This window comes from Clupea harengus, chromosome 5 (assembly GCF_900700415.2).
Source record: "Clupea harengus chromosome 5, Ch_v2.0.2, whole genome shotgun sequence".
In the NCBI taxonomy this organism is placed as follows: Eukaryota; Metazoa; Chordata; class Actinopteri; order Clupeiformes; family Clupeidae; genus Clupea; species Clupea harengus.
Genome location: NC_045156.1, coordinates 24,578,602 through 24,596,330, shown reverse-complemented (window position 1 = coordinate 24,596,330; position 17,729 = coordinate 24,578,602). Strand labels below are relative to the sequence as shown.

Here is a 17,729-nt window from a genome sequence, read left to right as displayed (position 1 = left end):
TCATACCTTCTTAGGCTTTGATGCCTGCCTAGATGTGTTGTTAGCACCACTGCTAGTGGCTTCCTCCATCATCTCCTGATCGACCATATATCTGGTCTGGGATTTACAGTGTGAGGGGGGAAACCCCACAGTCTGTCAGCTTTCAGGTCTTCCTATAACAAGACAGACATACATATCAAATGTGAACTCTTACACACTAATTGAAACCTTAATAATCCATTCCTAGATGTCCTAGGTACAACTTGTTTGATCCAATTAGGAAGTAACAACATTCCACACAGAAATAGGCTTGCTTGCCTTTATATTCCCTGAAGTGACAAAAGTTAGCCTTCTTTTCAACAAAAATATCACCATTACGTTTATCTTTCCATTGCAGACACAATTTACATAATAATTAATTATCAATTATTACATATTAATTTTAAAAGAAACTTACCATAAGGTAAGTGGAGACCAAATTTTTTTTTCTTTAAACAAAATTAAAAATAACTTACCTGAAAGGGGACTCTATACTTCTTACAAGATATATGAAAATCTGCTCCTTAAAAGTTTATGTGTGTACTCTCAACTCCTTGCTCATACAACTGACAACCTGTCTCTAAAATTCTAGAGCCTATCACTGTGACGTCATTCCATTTACCAGCTGTCAGTGACATCATTAGATAAAGTTGTGACACAATAGGCCGATACTTTTGGGCTGCCAGTGTTTTTTCAGTCAACACTTTTGAGTGTTTTATTTTCCTTATTTGACACTAGAACTACCTCAATCAATTTAAAATATCAATTTGATTTGAGATATTACTGAATTGGGCATGGCATACCTGATGGCGATTAGTTAACTACATGATATCTACAGTGTTCTGTAAGCCGTATCAACTAGAGGTGATGATTTGATACTATCACAATATTTGGGCAATGATCTGATAATATTATACTTCTTTACATTTTACGATACAGCAATATAAGTATATAAGTGTATCAAGCATATCGCTTCTGTGATTTATTTCTCCCATGTATCACATTACTTGTACTGGAAGTTTCTGCAAGAAAAAAACCGTGGTCTTTCGCCATCTTGTGGACTTGAAGCAATGTTCTGAGTAGACGTATGAACCAAAATTAAATTTAAATCATAATACAAAGTTGCTTTCGGTAATTTCAAGTTTCTTTCCTATTTCAAGCATATTGTTTCTCATGTCCACTAACTCTTTTATCAACTTAAACACTGTAATCTTAACAGAAGTCACGAAATGGCAACAAAATCATTAAAAAGAGTTATTTTGGAGGAATGTGTTCTATCGTTTCGATAAGTAAACGAATAATAAGCGGGATAAAGTCCGGCGGTCATTGTCGGAAAATAAATCTAGCTCTGTGTGCAAGGCTAAAGTTTCATTGCGTATTCTGTGGCTCTGGACGAGAGCGCTGACATAATGATAATGCTCAGCTCGCGATTTTTGTCCGCGGTGTGAACAACCAGTTTGAAGTGAAAGAGGAATTACTTTGTAAAAATAATGCAAGGCTGTACCACAGCTAATGATGTATTTGAACAACTGTGTGACACAATTGAGCATGCTGGTCTGTCATGGAAGTCGCTCCGAGGAATTAAAACAGACGGTGTACAATCAATGAACAGCATTAAACTAATTTTAGATCACTATAGGAAAGATGCTGTATTTTGACAGACAAATGAAATTATACACTTGAAATATATTTATTATAAATACATCTATTTTATAAAATAAAATAATTCATATTTTTCTGAAATTTTATTCAGTGTTCTGCTCTTTTTTTTTGCAGCCTTGTTTCCAACTAAACAAAAGTGATGCAGTTGTGATGTGCATGTATGAAGGAAAAATATAGATGAATTTGTCAAAGAAGACATTCTCCCACTATCAATGAGACAAAGTGATCCAAAAATGCCACTATAACAAACACCTTTATCTAAAGAGCATCTTGCATTGCCCAGGAATTGAAACCCAGGTCAGCTACATGTTATTCAACACTAGCCGTTGTACCACTGATCACACATGGAACATTTGCCACACTCAAAAGTCGTATCTACAGTATTGTGATAGGCAAGCAAACAGATAAAAAAAAATCCGGCCCCCCACTGACCAGACTGGATGCTCATAGGCCTCCAGGTAATTTAAGTTTGAGACCCCTGCTCTACATTTTACTTAGCTGAGCTTATGCTGCCACCTAGGGGACATTCCTAACAAGACAGAGATAACATTCCCCAACTACTACACGTTTGTAGGGATTTAATCAATGCCAGGAGAGACTTTAATGCTACATTTGGTAGTTCCCCACAGCCTGGGGGTTGCTGTTATGGAGCCTGCCATGAAAATATGTAAATCACTGTCTTACCCCAACAACACGGTGTTTAAAAAAAAAAAAAATTGCACTTTTAAGGTCACAGATTAAACTGTGTCTTGACTGTAAGTGTGTCCAGCCCATCGCCTAGTGTACAGCCTTCACACACTTCAAAGAGTTTTCTGTGAAGGCGACATCACGGAAAATAAGCAACATCAAGGGTCTATATTTCGTATATAAGTATGCTAAGAGTAGCTAATAATCAAGGCAAATTGGCAAAATGTAAAACGGTTTTATTTAGCTTTTGACTGCAGCAATATGTTGTTCCTTCGCAAAGGCACGTTAGCCTACCCTACCTCTACATACCGTAAATATAACCTAAATACAGACAAAACAGGTTTGTACTCTGCAACAAGCGTTCGACATTCATTGGCTCAAACAGGGAGAGCAAGGGAGTGCACAAAGTCTCCAGATGTCCTGTCAAGTTGGTGAGAAACTTGATGCAATTTGAGAAGACTCTGCCACGTAGGTCCCACTTCCTGGTGTCCAGATGCCGTCGGTACAACTGCAATGACCGCAACATAGCAGGTTAAACATGCTTGTTTACAGCGATGAATCTAGGTAAGGCCAATTTGCAGTTCAGATGGTCGCCTCGTGATATTTTATGAGATTTTCTAATCTTTTTTTATTACCAGGATAAACGAAAATCAAGAATTTCAGACTATTGTAGCCTAAACTATTCAGATAATGGTATTTCGCACGACTGGTTTAGAAGCCAGAATTCGCCTAAAAAGTTTGGGTTATCGTTGATTTGATTGTCCTCGATTATAAACAGAGGCTACTTAGGCTACGGTTAGACACGACCATAAGTAGCCTATATTCGCTGGCTTTGTTTGGAATCTTGATAACGGGCACCTCGTATTAGGTGCCAGAAAGGCGCACCAACCCTTTGTAAGCCTTCTTATCCTATGTATATTTTTGTAGAAGATTGTAGAAGTAGAGTGCCACAAACATTTCTATGGCTTTAAATTTGTACAGGAGGTCAAATGTTTCACTTGGAAAAACAAGGCTGCACAAAATTATTTTGGTCGTTAACAGATTAAAACAGACTAGTCTACTGTGAAATTCTCCATATAGACTAGGGTTAGTTGAATAAGATACAGGCTATGTCAAATACATTTGATGAAGAGCTTGCTTTTGAAATAGGGTGATGTTGGCTCATTTATTGCTGCGAACATGGCCCTCAAGTGATCTCAAGTACACTTGTCTAATGAAATCATGAGCATCAACAAGCCCGTGTCGTCATGGATACAGGCCGTTCTGGATACAATCGTCTTCTTTTCCCAGCATGACCTCAGATGCAGGACATAGATTAAATGGAGATTGGCATCACACAGCAAGTTGTAGATGAGAGATGCATTGATTAAAAATAAATAAACGGCTACAATGTTCCGATTCTGACGTTACATATTTAGATTGTTTCAATTATTGGCCTAATTTGTCCGTTTGTCAGCACCGGATTGACTGGACTTGTGGGATCTCCAATAAAGGTAGGCTATGATCAATTTGAAGATCCAAGTGCACAGCTGAGCAACCGCATCTTCAAAAATGGGTGAGACATTTATTGTTATCGGTGTGCTGTGTTTTTGTAACATGTCTAATGACAAAATATTTTGTTATTATGCATATTTGAGCAGCAGTAAGCTACTAAGAATGTGAAAATGTGTGTTTTAATTACTGTCCTCAGCAAATCTTTCAGAATCTCCATTGTAGGTCCGGGCTTATGCTATATTGATAAGATGTGCCACATTAACCATCAGCAGACCCTCAAATGTAGTGTGAGGTGGCAGTACTTTTTCCAGGTGGTGCCACATGGTTGTCATGATGTTTTCCCCTCTCAGGTTGCCCTACTCCACTGCTTGCGGCATCTGTGTCTACGTTGGGAGGGCTGGTATTTGGCTATGAGCTGGGTATCATCTCTGGAGCGCTGCTCCAGCTGCAGACCCAGTTCCAACTGGGCTGTGTACAGCAGGAGACCATAGTCAGTGCTCTGTTGATGGGAGCGTTCTGTGCCTCACTGGTCGGTGGTTGGCTAATAGATCGGCGAGGACGACGGAACTGTATTTTGCTGAGCTGTGTTTTGGTGATAGCTGGGACTGGCTTGCTGTCCACCGGCGGGTTCTTTGTCATCCTGGTGACTGGTCGTGCCATAACAGGCTTTGCCATTTGTATCTCCTCCATGTCATGCTGCATCTTTGTGTCCGAGATGGTGTCCCCCAAGCGCAGGGGTCTGATGGTGACTCTGTATGAGGTGGGTATCACTGTGGGAATCCTGGCTGCATATGCCTTCAACTACATCCTGTCCGATACTACTGAGGGGTGGAGGTATATGTTTGGTTTTGCCATGGTGCCCACAATGCTTCAACTGATATCAATCTGGTTCCTACGCTCAAAAGTGGCAACAGCAGATAGCCAGTCAAGGGAAAGCCGAAGAGGACTGGTAGATCTGGCAGACGCTGAAGTTCCAGTGGAGGACCACCAGGCAGACAGACAGCAGTACAGCACGTGGTATTTGTTTCAGAGTAAGGACAACATGCGGACACGCACATCCGTTGGGCTGGGGCTAGTCCTGTTCCAACAGTTTACAGGGCAGCCCAATGTGCTTCTCTATGCTTCCACCATCTTCCATACGCTTGGCTTTCAGAGCACAGACTCGGCTGTGTTGGCCTCGCTGGGGCTTGGCGTTGTTAAAGTCATCACAACTCTGGCCTCCATGGTTTGTGCAGACCGTGTTGGTCGCCGACCACTGCTGATCGGTGGGAGTACAGTGATGGCGGTGGGCCTGTTGATCATCGGGTTTTTGAGTGGCAGTTCAGTGCTGGATGCCAGGAGCCCCTGCAGTTCACCTGCCAATGGCACGCTCCTGAGGACGAACACTTATCCCAATGGAAGCCTGATCAGGTCTCTGCCCGCATCAGGGACTCTGCAGCTATCAGCAGACCTCAGGTCCCTCGCCCACCTCCATGCCATCCCAGTCTCTACAGAGGCTCCAAGAGGATCTGATCATGAATCAGTGAACTGGGTGATTTTAGTCAGCATGATGGCTGTAGTGAGTGCTTACTCAGTTGGATTTGGACCAAGTAAGTGCACATTTTTAAATCTACAGATTTAGAATATTATTGAGACTCAGATTATTCTGATTTCATTTGGGTATAATGCATTTGTTCATCCTGTAAATGGCCTTTTAGTACATTCTGTAAAAGTTCAGGCCTGTAAAATCTAATGCAAAGGTTTTTACCAGTGATTGGTCATATAATTCAGAACACATGCTGTGTGTGTGTGTGTGTGTGTGTGCATAACACAAAGACTTGTGCTGTGTGTTGTGCGAAGTGACTTGGCTGGTGCTGACTGAGATATTTCCAGCTGGAGTGCGAGGAAGGGCATTTGCCTTCATAAACTGCTTCAACTGGGCTGCCAATCTCATAGTGACCTTTTCCTTCCTCAATGTCATTGGTAAGTTTGCTTTGGAAGCATGTGCTCATTTTTACAATTCAAAATTAAATACACTACGAGACTATGGTAAGATAATACTGTGCTTGGAACAGTACTCAGACCTGTGTCGTGGTTCATGGATGTAACTGTTATGTATTGTGATTTCTCCATGAATTTACAGATGTAATAGGCATGTCTGGCATATTCCTACTTTATGGAGTGATTGCAGTGGCATCTACTGTTTTCATCTACTTCATGCTTCCTGAGACAAAAGGAAAGTCGCTTCAAGAGATCGACCGGGAGCTCTCTGAAAAAAGGTTCAGCATTTGGATTCTTTTTTTACATCTTATCTTTATAACAATGTGTGTATTTCACCAGTTCTGATCAGTCTGTAGGCCCATAGTTAATTCCACAAACGGGTATTCTGAACTGCTATTCATATAATGTATTTTGCATTTTTCAAAAAAGAATTTTTACCATGATAGTCACTCATCTGAGCTATTGAAAAGAGGCTGATGTTGACTGAAACTTGGATTTGATTGCTCTGTTCAAAACGGTTCCCTGATTATCCATTACTCTTTACGGCAGATTTCACGATCGATCTGACTGCTTCCGGCAGATGTCCAGGACATCCTCACCAGCATATCAAAGGGTGTGTAGCATCTCAAACTCCAGTGTGTAGCTGTCTGCAGAGCACATCAAACCTACTGTCCCGCAGAGATGTATGAAGGCCCAGCAAGGTTGCCATGGTGATGTAAAGATGCAGCCGCCACTGTTGAAACCCATTTTGCATAATGTAATCGTGAATCGTACAAGAAAATGCTCTTTTCACATGGGCTGGCGTGATATTGAAAACATGAGACCAATCCATTGTTTTGCCTTATCAAAAATGAATGTGCATTTCCTCCTATCCTTTCTCAATGAATAAGACTTTGGTATGGGAATCGTCCTGTAAAAGGTTATTTGACTAGGTTTGTCACAGAACATGAAGACCAGATACTCCACTGAATATCTGGCTCTTAAACAATATATTTTGTGTAGTTACTGCTGGCACCATTTGTGTTACTTGAATCAATTAAACCCAGGTGGAGCTTGTGCCAATCACTGTATTCATATTTATAACATACATCCTTTAAAATTATATACATTAGTATTTGATAACCTTTACTGGTGGACATCTGGTAACTAATCATTTTGTGAGAATTTGTAATTTGCTTATAAGACAATCAATCTTGACTATTTTCTGTCTTGTGTTATAGTGGCCTTAAGTAAAAACATTACATGTGAGTGGCATATCCTTCATATCTACTGTGAAGCGTACCTACAATTAATACAAAAATAAACAATAAAACCCAAACATTTTAATAAACAAAACACTTGTTTATTTACACAATTATTCTCAAAGACTACTCCTCTACATTGGAACATAAAAATATATACAGTGATGTTAAGGACTCATACAACTTCATTATTTGAGTAGATGTATGCATGTATTCTGTAGGATTGTAAGGTTTTAAATGAAAAAGGTATGCATATTTATATGTACATTGAGTCTTCAGTTACAGTAACCTCTTGGGCACTATAAATGCAAGGAAAAATATTTCATCCCTTCAAGTTCAGTACGTCCTTAAGTATTCAAGTGTGAGCCCACGGACACAGAACAAAGCCCGGACTAAATATTACAAAATGAAAAACACTTTTCCAGGTCTTGACAGCAGATGAAAGCGATACAGCATTTCAAGCTATATCCACCATAACAAAAGTATTACCTTTGTTCTCCTACTCTCCCTCTCTTTAAAAAACAAACAAACAAACAAACAAACATTCAACCCGTGAAGATTTAAAAATATTCACCTTCAGCAAAAAAAAAAAAAAAAAAAAAAAAGGATATTTTATACTTTTTCCCACCCATTTGAGTAAACTTTGGTTTTCATAAATTATTTGAATGAATTCAAGAGTGGAAAAGCAGCAGGTTGAAAACGTCTCTTTCAAACTGAACATTTAGCAGATGTGGCTACGCCAGGCAACCCAACTGATTGACCCGACAAGACAGCACAGCCGTTGCAACCCCTGGCAAACAGTGAGACCGTTCCAGTACTCAAGTCCCAAACCATGACTCTTGAAATTAGGAATACAGGTCTCAAGTCAGCAGAAAATGAGTATGATGTTTGGTATACAGGCTTTACATACGGCACAGGCAGAAGTGTTTTAAGGTCAAGTATATGTGATCAGGGCTGTCCCGCCCTCCGATTCAGCACAACAGCACCATTATCAAAACACTGTGGCGTCCACTCCACTAGGGAGCTGTTGCGCTAATACTGAGCTAAGAGCTGCATGTCGTGGCCAAAAGCTCCAGGTAGTCAGCATCAACCAGTCCCTTCCTCCATGTGACTTTGCAAACATGCTACTTTTGGTCCGAACGACTTCTCGCTTCACGTCGTCTACGCTAAACTAAACTGTGATTTTGACACCTGTGAGACTGTGTTGATTTTTTTTTCTTTTTCATTTATTTTTCTCTTCATCAGGAAAAAAGGAAGGAAAAAAAAAATCTGAACAGCTCACCTGTGGGTGTGTAACATCTTGTAGAACAGGAGCACAAACGTACACACACACGCACGCATGCAGCCGCCAGACACATTATTGATGTTTGTCAAGCAACTAAAAACTTGTGAACCTCACACACACACACACACTCTCTCTCACACACACACACACAGAACTCAGGTCTTCTGATTCGAAAAACCACCCCAGACCCTCCTCCCAAAATGACCCAGGAAAAGAAAAGTGTCACCACTGCAGAGGTTGGCATCTCCCTCCGGGCCGCAGCTCAGAGGGGTTTGTAAGGGGCGGGCGGGTGGGCGGGTGGGCGGGAAGGACAGGGCGGCGCTCACTGGGGGACACCGGCCGCCGCTGGCACTGGGGTGCTCAGGCTGTTGGCAGCGGCCAGGACAGGAGAGCCGGCCAGGGGACCCAGGGCAGTAGAGGCAGGCAGTGCAGCAATGCCTGAGCAGGGAGACAGTCTCAGTTAGCCGTGAAAAACACATTAGAGCATGCATTCCACCTCAGTGAACGCATAAAAGTCAGCAGTGTCTGTGGTCTCTAGAACTTTCCATGCACTGGAGGAATTCCACAGCGCTTTCGGCACCCACTTGGACATGGTGCCGTGTAAATGCTAGATCTTATCCTGCTTTTTCTTGTCAGTTTCCCTATAGTTGTTTTGGTATTGCAGGCAAACACCACGTTCAGTTCAGTTGGAATGAAAAAGGAAGGGAGCATGGATCAAAAAATCCATTCAGACACTGAAAGCTGAAAATATGACAAGCCAGACTCTCTCAGGCCTGGCTGGCATACAAACATTATAGTCCACAGTTATCCATAAGTATACATGCATAATGTATACTATACATAAAATGGGTCCAATAACAGTTTTCCCACTCAATCCATGGAAGGCAGTGTTACTCTAGAGGAGTGGTGAAGGAGCCTCACCGGTGATCATATTGGTGTTGCTCACAGCTGTGTTGGCAGCAGGGGCATTAGTGGATCCAGTCATACGAGACTGGTCCTTCACAATGGGGTCTGCAAAGACACAGCACACTTATTATTTATCATCATCATGCGCTCTTCATCTGTAAAAAGCTGAATTGGGAACAATCATAGATTCTGTGCAAGTCACGTGAAAGTTGAACATTAATGAAGGCTTGGGTTAAAAATGCGGTGTCATTTAAGATGGGACATTATTATTGCTTTGGTTTTTCTGAAGCAAGTTGAATATGAACAACAATCCCAATACATCACAACTGCATTATGTCAATGTCTATGATGTAAGACAACCCCAGCTACTAAGACAACAACGCTTATACAGCAGTTTTTGAGGAAACGTGATCAATACAATGATTTCAAAAAGACCAAGTAACTACTTCTGAGTAGGTCATTAATTGTTATTAAGTATTACAAGTCCGATCTGTCCTGGATGAACCTAGTTAAACCAGCCTAATCACAAAGAGCGATCGATTAATGCACATGTCGTTCAGACCTTTTCATTCCAACATTTTTAAAACTAAAGCCTGGCTGACTCACAGAAGTAAGGGTGCTCCATGGCCTCGCGTGCGGTCAGCCGTGCCTGGTGATCGTAGCGCAACAGCTTGTCCAGGAAGTCCAGCGCTTCAGGACTCACCAGATGCTGGTTCTCACTGTGCACAAAACGCTCCCACCGCTTACGGGAATGCCTAGGGGATAGGAGCACCAGACGTCCAGTCAGAGGAGCGCTGGGGACGAGCGGAATCTGAAACACCATTCTGGATACGCTCAGCTGCCAACTTACCTTCCCAAAATGTCATTGAAACGAGGCTCCAGTTCAATATTGTACTTGTCAATGTAGTCATAGAGATCCTCAGTACCCAGCACTTTGGCTATTCTCACCAACTGTAATAAAGGAAAGAAGCAATTCACATTTCAAGTCTGACATGGGGAAAAAGGTGACCATAATACTAATGTAAAAGAAGTACATTTAAATTGGTCAACTGCAGCAAAAAAATACTTAACCATTAAAGAAATTATAACTTAAAAAAAAAAAAAAAAACAGGAAAAAGAGTTGAGTAACACAGATTTTCCAACCTGATCATAGTTGTCATGTCCATGGAAGAAGGGTTCCTTCCTGAAGATCATACTGGCCAGCATGCAGCCCAAACTCCACATGTCCAGGCTGTAATCGTACATCTACAGAGAGAGAGCAGTTCAGAGCACAGCATATCAATACCACAAGTAGACTCACAAAAAAATGACTGAAAGATCCCACCCTCCTGAAGCATTTACACAATAACAGCGGACAAGCAGCAGATGTTGCCGGAACATATTTGCCTTATCCTTGTCTAAGACTTAAGTCTTAACCACAGGGTGTGCAAGAATGATGGTCTATTTTGTTCTAAAATCACACACATATAGTATAATATATATAACATAATATATACCTGGTAGTCCACCAGAAGCTCTGGCCCTTTGAAATAGCGTGAGGCGACTCGGACATTGTACTCCTGTCCAGGGTGGTAGAACTCCGCCAGGCCCCAATCAATCAAACGTAACTGTAGCAAGAGACATAATCGGAATGTATGCTGTATGCACTGAATGGGTTTAAAAAAAACAAACAAACAAACAAACTAAAAAGAAACAAGACAAACTAAAAGTTGAAACAAGAAAATGAGAACATCTACCATTTCCCGTTTTATAGGGAGAAAGGGTTTGTGTGAGCAGCTGTACTCAATGGTCTCTCAGATGAGTGCTAGTAGCCCACACATGCAGCCATCTGCACACACATGTAAGGAAAGGCTGTTCCTACTTTCTGTTAAATGACTGGATGTTCCTTATTTTCACATAAGTATGAGCAACCTTCAGTCAAAACTAGGGCTGAACGATTTGGGCAAATAATCTAATTGCGATTATTTTCCCCAATATTGCGATTTAATATGCGATTTTTAAAATTTTATCCTCTTTTTTTTCCCAACCAAATGTAATGAATGATTTAAATATGACCAACACAATATTAGATACATTTAGTGTAAAATTTGCTTTCCCACACTTTACATTTTTCTTTAACTGCTCATTACAGAAACAAGAACAACAAATCGGTGGCTTTCCCACTGTGCATTTAAGTAATTTAAACAAGGTCATTGTAAGTATAAACACAAGGCATGCACATCAATTTTTTTTTTTAGACCACGTTGTAATCGCGGACATTGCGGTTAGAAAATCGCGTTTTACCATATCGCGATTTAATCGCAAATGCAATTAATCGTTCAGCCCTAGTCAAAACCCAAACGGTCACCAATGAGGAGCATTTCTTAATGCTGCCCTCCATGTGATACGGCCACTAGGGTCAAAATTGCACCTTGACTTCAAGGTTTCTTGTACATGGATACAAGCCAAATGTGTTTTTTTTAAAAAAAAAATTTTTAAAGCTAACATTAAGTTAATGTCCCACATGGATGTTCAAATAATTAACCCCAATAAGGCTTCACCTTAATGGGCCCTAATTTCATTGATGGGCAACGCGGCTGGCAACACTTACAGTCCACTGCGCATGACCTAAAGCACATTTTTTAAATAACTTGGCAAATTCATTTTGCTCATTTCATAACATGGGCAATATTCTAAGTGCAAACCAGGGAGGGTCAGGAGTCCCAAGTATAAATGAAAGCAACCCCTTCTCACAAAAAGCTTGTTAAGGATTTCATGTTGGGCAGACCTCCCACAGAAGGACCTCTATCTCCTCTTGTGTAAACCTCTCTGTTCGTGACCGACATTAGTTGTTTGCTCTACTGTAGAACAATTACTGAGCTTCGTGTGAACGTTAATACGGTATGGACAAACGGATAGGCTGATACTCAATTACTTTCTTGCCACATCCACTAATTACTCAACCCATTTATGCTTGATTGCGCCCTGCTTTGTGTCAATGAAATGAGCAAATATAGGTATCCCCGCCTTTTCTCACTGTGTGCTTGCTGATGCGCAAAGCCTGTTCGCAGTGCCCATTGCCCTATGAAATTAGGACACAAGGTCTGCAAATGTAATTCATTTATGATTAAAAAATTATCAATACAGTAACTGAATTAAAATGCCTGGTGTCAGTTAAACTACTTTTAAATCAGACTATAATTCTAGACCACACTTTTCACATTAGATAGGAGTCCCTTCCACGGTCCTTACCTTCCTGTGCTCATGGTCAATCATCACATTGTGTGGCTTCACATCACGGTGCATGATGCCCATGCTGTGACAGTAGTCCAGAGCCTGTAGGTCAGAGAGGGGGACAATATAAAGAACCAAAATGGCGTCTCTCATTGAGTCGATATGGTCGCACTGACGGGATCACAACATTGGGAGTGAATTCAAAACAATGAATATGCTGAGAAGATCATCCCACACAACTTCCTATAACAAGTATGTAGTTAACCGTAAAAAAATACATCATTAGGCCAGAAGTTAGTTTAAGTCCCAAGCTTGGTTTACTGCTCTATATTTCATTAGGTCGCAAATACAAGCACACTCACCTTGAGGATTTCAAACATGTAAAAGCGAATGTCATAGTCAGTCAGGGTCTGGTAGAGTTGCTAAGGTAGAAATAAAAGATAAGAGTAAGATTTCATAAACTATGGTTTTAAATTACTGCAGTGTGCAATGTAAAACCCTTGATAAATATGACAGAGACCACTTACTTTAAAGTCTGTGTTGTTAACATGCTCAAACACCAAAGCTGGGGTCCGAGACTGCAAGTAAGATTTCACTTTTAGCATTTCGTTATTATCTAACACTTGTTAGCAAAGTGGTACAAACAAATAGTAAGACTTTACACCAAAAGTAAAAAACTAAAAGGACACGGGGACAGTGGAATTCAAATAAGCCAAATATGACCCATGATCCAACAAACCAGCGCAAATCAAAATGTCAAATACCTAAATGTGATTTTATGTCCCAAACGAGAATACAATGACAGGAATACAAAAATCACATGACAAGACAATCACATGACAATGTCACAAAGGCCTGGTCTAATGCTGCTTTAGTAAATCAGTCTGTTCATCTGCACTCACCACAGGGTCTTTCACAATGTCTATGAGGGAGATGATGTTTGGCCCTCCACGCAAGTTCTCCAGGATCTTAATCTCTCGCTTGATCTTCTTCTTCTTCACTGGCTGCACCAGAGAATCAATTTTACATAAACGTCTGCTTCAGACAGTTAATTCACTACTGGAAGTCTCATCTTTCAAAGACCCGATCAGTCAACATTTCTGCATCATGTGTTCTCATTCCACAATTAACATGAAGAAGAACACAAGCACTAAAAATGGCTCATAATCTGTTGAAGCAAACAGGTACCACTGAGAGATTACAGTGAAGGGAAGCTGTGAACTGAAGTTGAGCGTGCTTCTTCTTGTTCAAATTAGGAACAAGTCAATTTCATGAACTTTGAAACCACAGCTGAACCAACTATTTTCAACTATTTCCCTGAGGAATAAATCTCGGCATGCTGTAACAGCGTCTGGAGTCAGGCCTGCCTTACCTTGAGGATTTTGACGACCACCTTTTCATTGTTGGTGATGTTGATTGCTTCAAACACTTCGCTGTATTTCCCCCTCCCCAGTTTCCGCACCAGCTGAAAGTCGTCTTGGTTTCTGCGGATACAACACCACTTTCAAATCACAGCACACAATCACCTGTAGAACAAATGATGAGGTCATCACTGGGGTCTAATTCTTTCTCCATGAACAATTTGCAGATTTATTTGTTGGATATGCCAAAAGCAGGCCTGTTTCTTTTCTCAGAGGGAAGAATACATGGTTATAACACCACTACCAAAACAGTATAGGTTGTATTCTCCATTAAAGTACATGGAAACCAGTGAATAAAAAATTAAATACTTCTGGCAACATCTTGGATGTGTTACCTGCCATAACTCTTCTTCCTATGTGAAACAAAGTAGCAACGGCAACTATTTGGAACGCTAAACAAGCAGCAAGAAATGTTGAGCATCCTAGGCTCTTTCCTAGCTGTCCACAAAACAAAAATCTACTTTTTGATCTTTGGCCCACTAATAATGCCAGTGCACAACTGGTCTAAACTACATCCGAGGCACATTGCTCCTGCATCACAATCACTGGTGCAACACAGGTTCACTGTTTGAATTGCCATGCTTTTCTTGGACTTTCCTGATTTGATATATAGATTTTACCGTACCCTTACTGACTTTAACAACATACTAGAACCCTGTTTAAACTGGCAATTTCAAACTAAGATTACTATTAAAATAAAAGCATCTGCTTACCCCCACTCAAACACCTTTTAACAAAATACTAGAAACGCTGTTTAAACTGGCATAAAGATTACTGTTAAAATAAAAGCATTTGCTTACCCCCACTCCACCACGTGGGACTCATAGTCCCAGTACTCGCGGGGGCGATGTGTGTTGACCTCTGTGTAGACCCGTGCCCGACTCGGAACCGGGCCCGACATGTCCGACAGCTTGGCAAGGTAAGGGGTGGCGCTTTACTGCAGCTGGGTAGGACTGGACTGGAGGAGGGGTGGGGTTGTGGATGAGGGCAGGGGGCCACGGGTGAGGGAGGTGTGGCACCTCTATATTGTAACTGAATTGAAGAGACATGAAGAAATGATTGGTGTATATTTAATAGAGCAAAAGTTGTACATGATATTTCCCCAACAGGCTTTTAACCAAGACAGTAGACACTGACTAAATAATTAACATTTGTGTTTTAAGCATTTCTGTTCTATTAGCTGACATCTCAGTACTTGACCCCTGCCACAACTTGCAGTGGGATAAAAGCAAGTAGGTCATCTTTCTTAAACACAAATGCACCTGCTTCAAGGGGGGGGGGGGGGGGGGTACAGGCTGATTCTCTGGGCTACAAAATAGATACCTCATCAACATCCTACGGTCCTACCAGTAGTGGACCGTAGAAACATCCGCTGCGGAGGTTAATCTCGGGGGAAAGACAGGCACCCCCAACCTCAACAGCCTATCACATTACAAGTTCAGACACAACAAAGCTTTTGTCTTGCCAGATCTATGCATACTGCATAAACTGCATGGTTTATCCTATGCTGGCCCTTGTTGGTGAGGATAACTGAAACCCCATATGATACCAGCAGATCTACCCAAAAACATACATAAGGAATGCACTGTAAAGATCATCCATGATCACATAACTCTTTAGACCTTAGACGTTAAGGCATTAATCAAGATTCAACGCAGTACTGTCATTATGCAGCGTTTATGTCTTCACAGACGTTGATTGATACTTATATTAGGGGGAAGAAACATCCCACTCTCAATAACATGGGTTGAAAAGGGTATGAAGAATTCCATTCAAGCAAATCAATAAACATCTAGCTCGAACTGGTGACACTCTCGTCCTGTAAGACCTGAAATGTATTATCCTTATAAGGAGGAAAGCCACAATGGGCAAAGTTCTCCGTGGCACAAATAATATGGCTTGCAATAGCTGCCGTTAGACACGCATCATCAATTGTATCATCCTACGTGATGCATGGTGATGCACACAGCGCATCGACAGGTTCATCGGTAGATGTGAGATTAGCAACAGTAAACCCAAAATACAAGATTTGTCATGTTACCACTGATCCCGACTACCGGCCTCGAACGAAAGGCGGTGAAGGCTCGATTCTAAGGGCACGGGAGCACGCGTGATGCTCTTGGTGAATGAGTAAGGAAACTAACCTTTAGCTAGCTACGTATCATATTAGCAAATCCATTGATCGGCTACTGTAAACTAGTGTGGGCTTGTCCCACCGGAAAGCACCAGTAAGCAGTCAGCCAGTATTAACTAAATAATCTGAGCCCGCACCATGTTAGCTGCCTGGCTACCAAGCCAACACTAGCCATACAAAGCTAACGTCACAAAACCAAGCCAAGTCATCATTCCCACAGCTTACTCGTTAGCCACTGTTAAATCCAGACTTAAGGCTATTTGCTTCCACTACATCAGACCAATGAGGAACAAAGTCGCCAACTCACGTTACCACTGGCTAGGACCACGGCATAGATGTCTGTGAAGATCTGGCAGGTAAAGCTCCCGCTACGACTGAAGTGTTTCCCACCTCGCCCATTGCCCGAGGGCAGTCAACAAGCTAGCTTGCTAGCGAGCCAACTAGCCAGCAAACCAGTATGCTTATAACCTATGGCTGCAACAAGCTATCGCTAGCAAGCTGCCTGAAGCCGGTTCCTCTCTCGGTAGCCAGTTGGCTAGCTAGCTAGCTAGCTACTGATGCTGCGTTAAAAGTAGGGAGCTGCTAAGGGCAAATATTCAAAAGCAACACATTTAACTATAATTGCATATACCTCTGATGAAACCGGCGAGGCAAACCACTCTTATTTAAAAGAGTCGTTGAGTTCCTCCTTCTTTTCAGCAGTGTAGTAAGATTATTCTGCAGTCTCAGACACAATATGGCCGATGTGTCGAAACCAAACACTCCCCTGAACCCAACATCCAATCAAATTTCACCTTACAGGAGTTCCCGCCTAGATAATTTGTTATTAGTTTTAGGATTGGTTTAACACAATCATCTGAATTCCGCCATCAAGATCTGGAAGAATGCGTACTCCCATTCGCTGCTGTCACAAATATGTTTTAAAAAAAGAAAGAAAAAAAAAGAATGTGTTATAAGGATATTCTTTAACAAGATAACCCTAGTCACCATGGTAAGGCACCACCTTTAATGGATTTAACATGCCTGCTTATACACATACTATTTTGAGCAGAGCTAGTCTGAACAACCTCATGCAAATGAAGCATGTGGTAAATATATGTTTTTAGGAAAATATCTGTGTTCAAAATTGCTGCATGATTCTAATGATGAGTATGAAAAAGGGCTATTAAATATGGCTATCCACCAACTCCAAGCAGCAGCACAAACAGATGAGCGCAGGACATTGGTGTCATAAAACTAACAGGGAAGTGGACCTAGGCTAAAATTATACTATAAAAAACACCAATGACTTAAGCCTTGTGTCATATTTCAAGTTGAGTGTCGGCATTGATAGTCTGGTTTGTTCAACTGTAGGCTTCAAGACTGTTAGTAGAGGCAGATCTCTGGGCACTCGATTGAGGATATACTGCTGTAGAAATATAATAACAAAGTTCCTTCTTCAGGCGTAACCTTGTCTAACATAAAATTCTCTGATAGGAATTAAGCAGGACTGAAGCAAGTGTGTCCAGGCAGTAGACAAGGAAGTAAAAGCTGAATTACAAACAGAAAAAAACCTATACTAACCTTTGGTTGCTTTTAAAAGTTTGTCTCACCGTTGATTTAGGGTTCCAAATATGTGTTCCAATATGCTGAGACATATCCAGCATGTCAGATGAAACTATTTACCTTTTCTATTATTATGTGTTTAT

General features: G+C 41.2%; 2 protein-coding genes across 4 annotated transcripts; one reads left to right on the top strand and one right to left on the bottom strand.

The window, feature by feature from the left end:
* The first annotated feature begins 1,897 nt into the window (after positions 1 to 1,897).
* On the top strand, positions 1,898 to 7,176 carry slc2a10 (solute carrier family 2 member 10). 2 transcript variants are annotated; one of them, XM_012822553.3, is made up of 6 exons: positions 1,898 to 2,931; positions 3,824 to 3,922; positions 4,212 to 5,450; positions 5,701 to 5,823; positions 5,984 to 6,119; positions 6,391 to 7,176. In XM_012822553.3, exons 2-6 carry the CDS (start codon positions 3,919 to 3,921, stop codon positions 6,482 to 6,484), a joined length of 1,596 nt encoding a protein of 531 aa, XP_012678007.2. In that variant the 5' UTR covers positions 1,898 to 2,931; positions 3,824 to 3,918; the 3' UTR covers positions 6,485 to 7,176. The 2 variants fall into 2 exon arrangements, with proteins under 2 accessions (XP_012678007.2, XP_042563815.1); XM_042707881.1 differs by lacking the exon at positions 1,898 to 2,931 and having other exon boundaries at positions 2,949 to 3,922.
* Positions 7,162 to 17,045, bottom strand: LOC105895941 (casein kinase II subunit alpha). 2 transcript variants are annotated; one of them, XM_012822645.3, is made up of 13 exons: positions 16,673 to 17,045; positions 14,708 to 14,939; positions 13,859 to 13,970; positions 13,389 to 13,490; positions 13,014 to 13,064; positions 12,849 to 12,908; positions 12,505 to 12,588; positions 10,770 to 10,880; positions 10,417 to 10,518; positions 10,124 to 10,224; positions 9,880 to 10,028; positions 9,289 to 9,378; positions 7,162 to 8,805 (listed from the first exon to the last, which is right to left on the bottom strand). In XM_012822645.3, exons 2-13 carry the CDS (start codon positions 14,806 to 14,808, stop codon positions 8,690 to 8,692), a joined length of 1,179 nt encoding a protein of 392 aa, XP_012678099.1. In that variant the 5' UTR covers positions 14,809 to 14,939; positions 16,673 to 17,045; the 3' UTR covers positions 7,162 to 8,689. The 2 variants fall into 2 exon arrangements, with proteins under 2 accessions (XP_012678099.1, XP_031424097.1); XM_031568237.2 differs by lacking the exon at positions 16,673 to 17,045 and adding an exon at positions 16,349 to 16,666.
* Positions 17,046 to 17,729: the final 684 nt, after the last annotated feature.

Excerpts from the sequence above, each read along its gene's own strand:
- slc2a10 (XM_012822553.3), top strand. Across the intron at positions 5,451-5,700 it reads CTCAGTTGGATTTGGACCAA|TGACTTGGCTGGTGCTGACT; the intron begins GTAAGTGCACAT and ends TGTTGTGCGAAG. Across the intron at positions 5,824-5,983 it reads TTCCTTCCTCAATGTCATTG|ATGTAATAGGCATGTCTGGC; the intron begins GTAAGTTTGCTT and ends ATGAATTTACAG.
- LOC105895941 (XM_012822645.3), bottom strand. The coding sequence starts at position 14,808 with ATGTCGGGCCCGGTTCCGAGTCGGGCACGGGTCTACACAGAGGTCAAC. Across the intron at positions 12,909-13,013 it reads TTAACAACACAGACTTTAAA|CAACTCTACCAGACCCTGAC; the intron begins GTAAGTGGTCTC and ends TTTCTACCTTAG. Across the intron at positions 10,519-10,769 it reads AGCTTCTGGTGGACTACCAG|ATGTACGATTACAGCCTGGA; the intron begins GTATATATTATG and ends CTCTCTCTGTAG.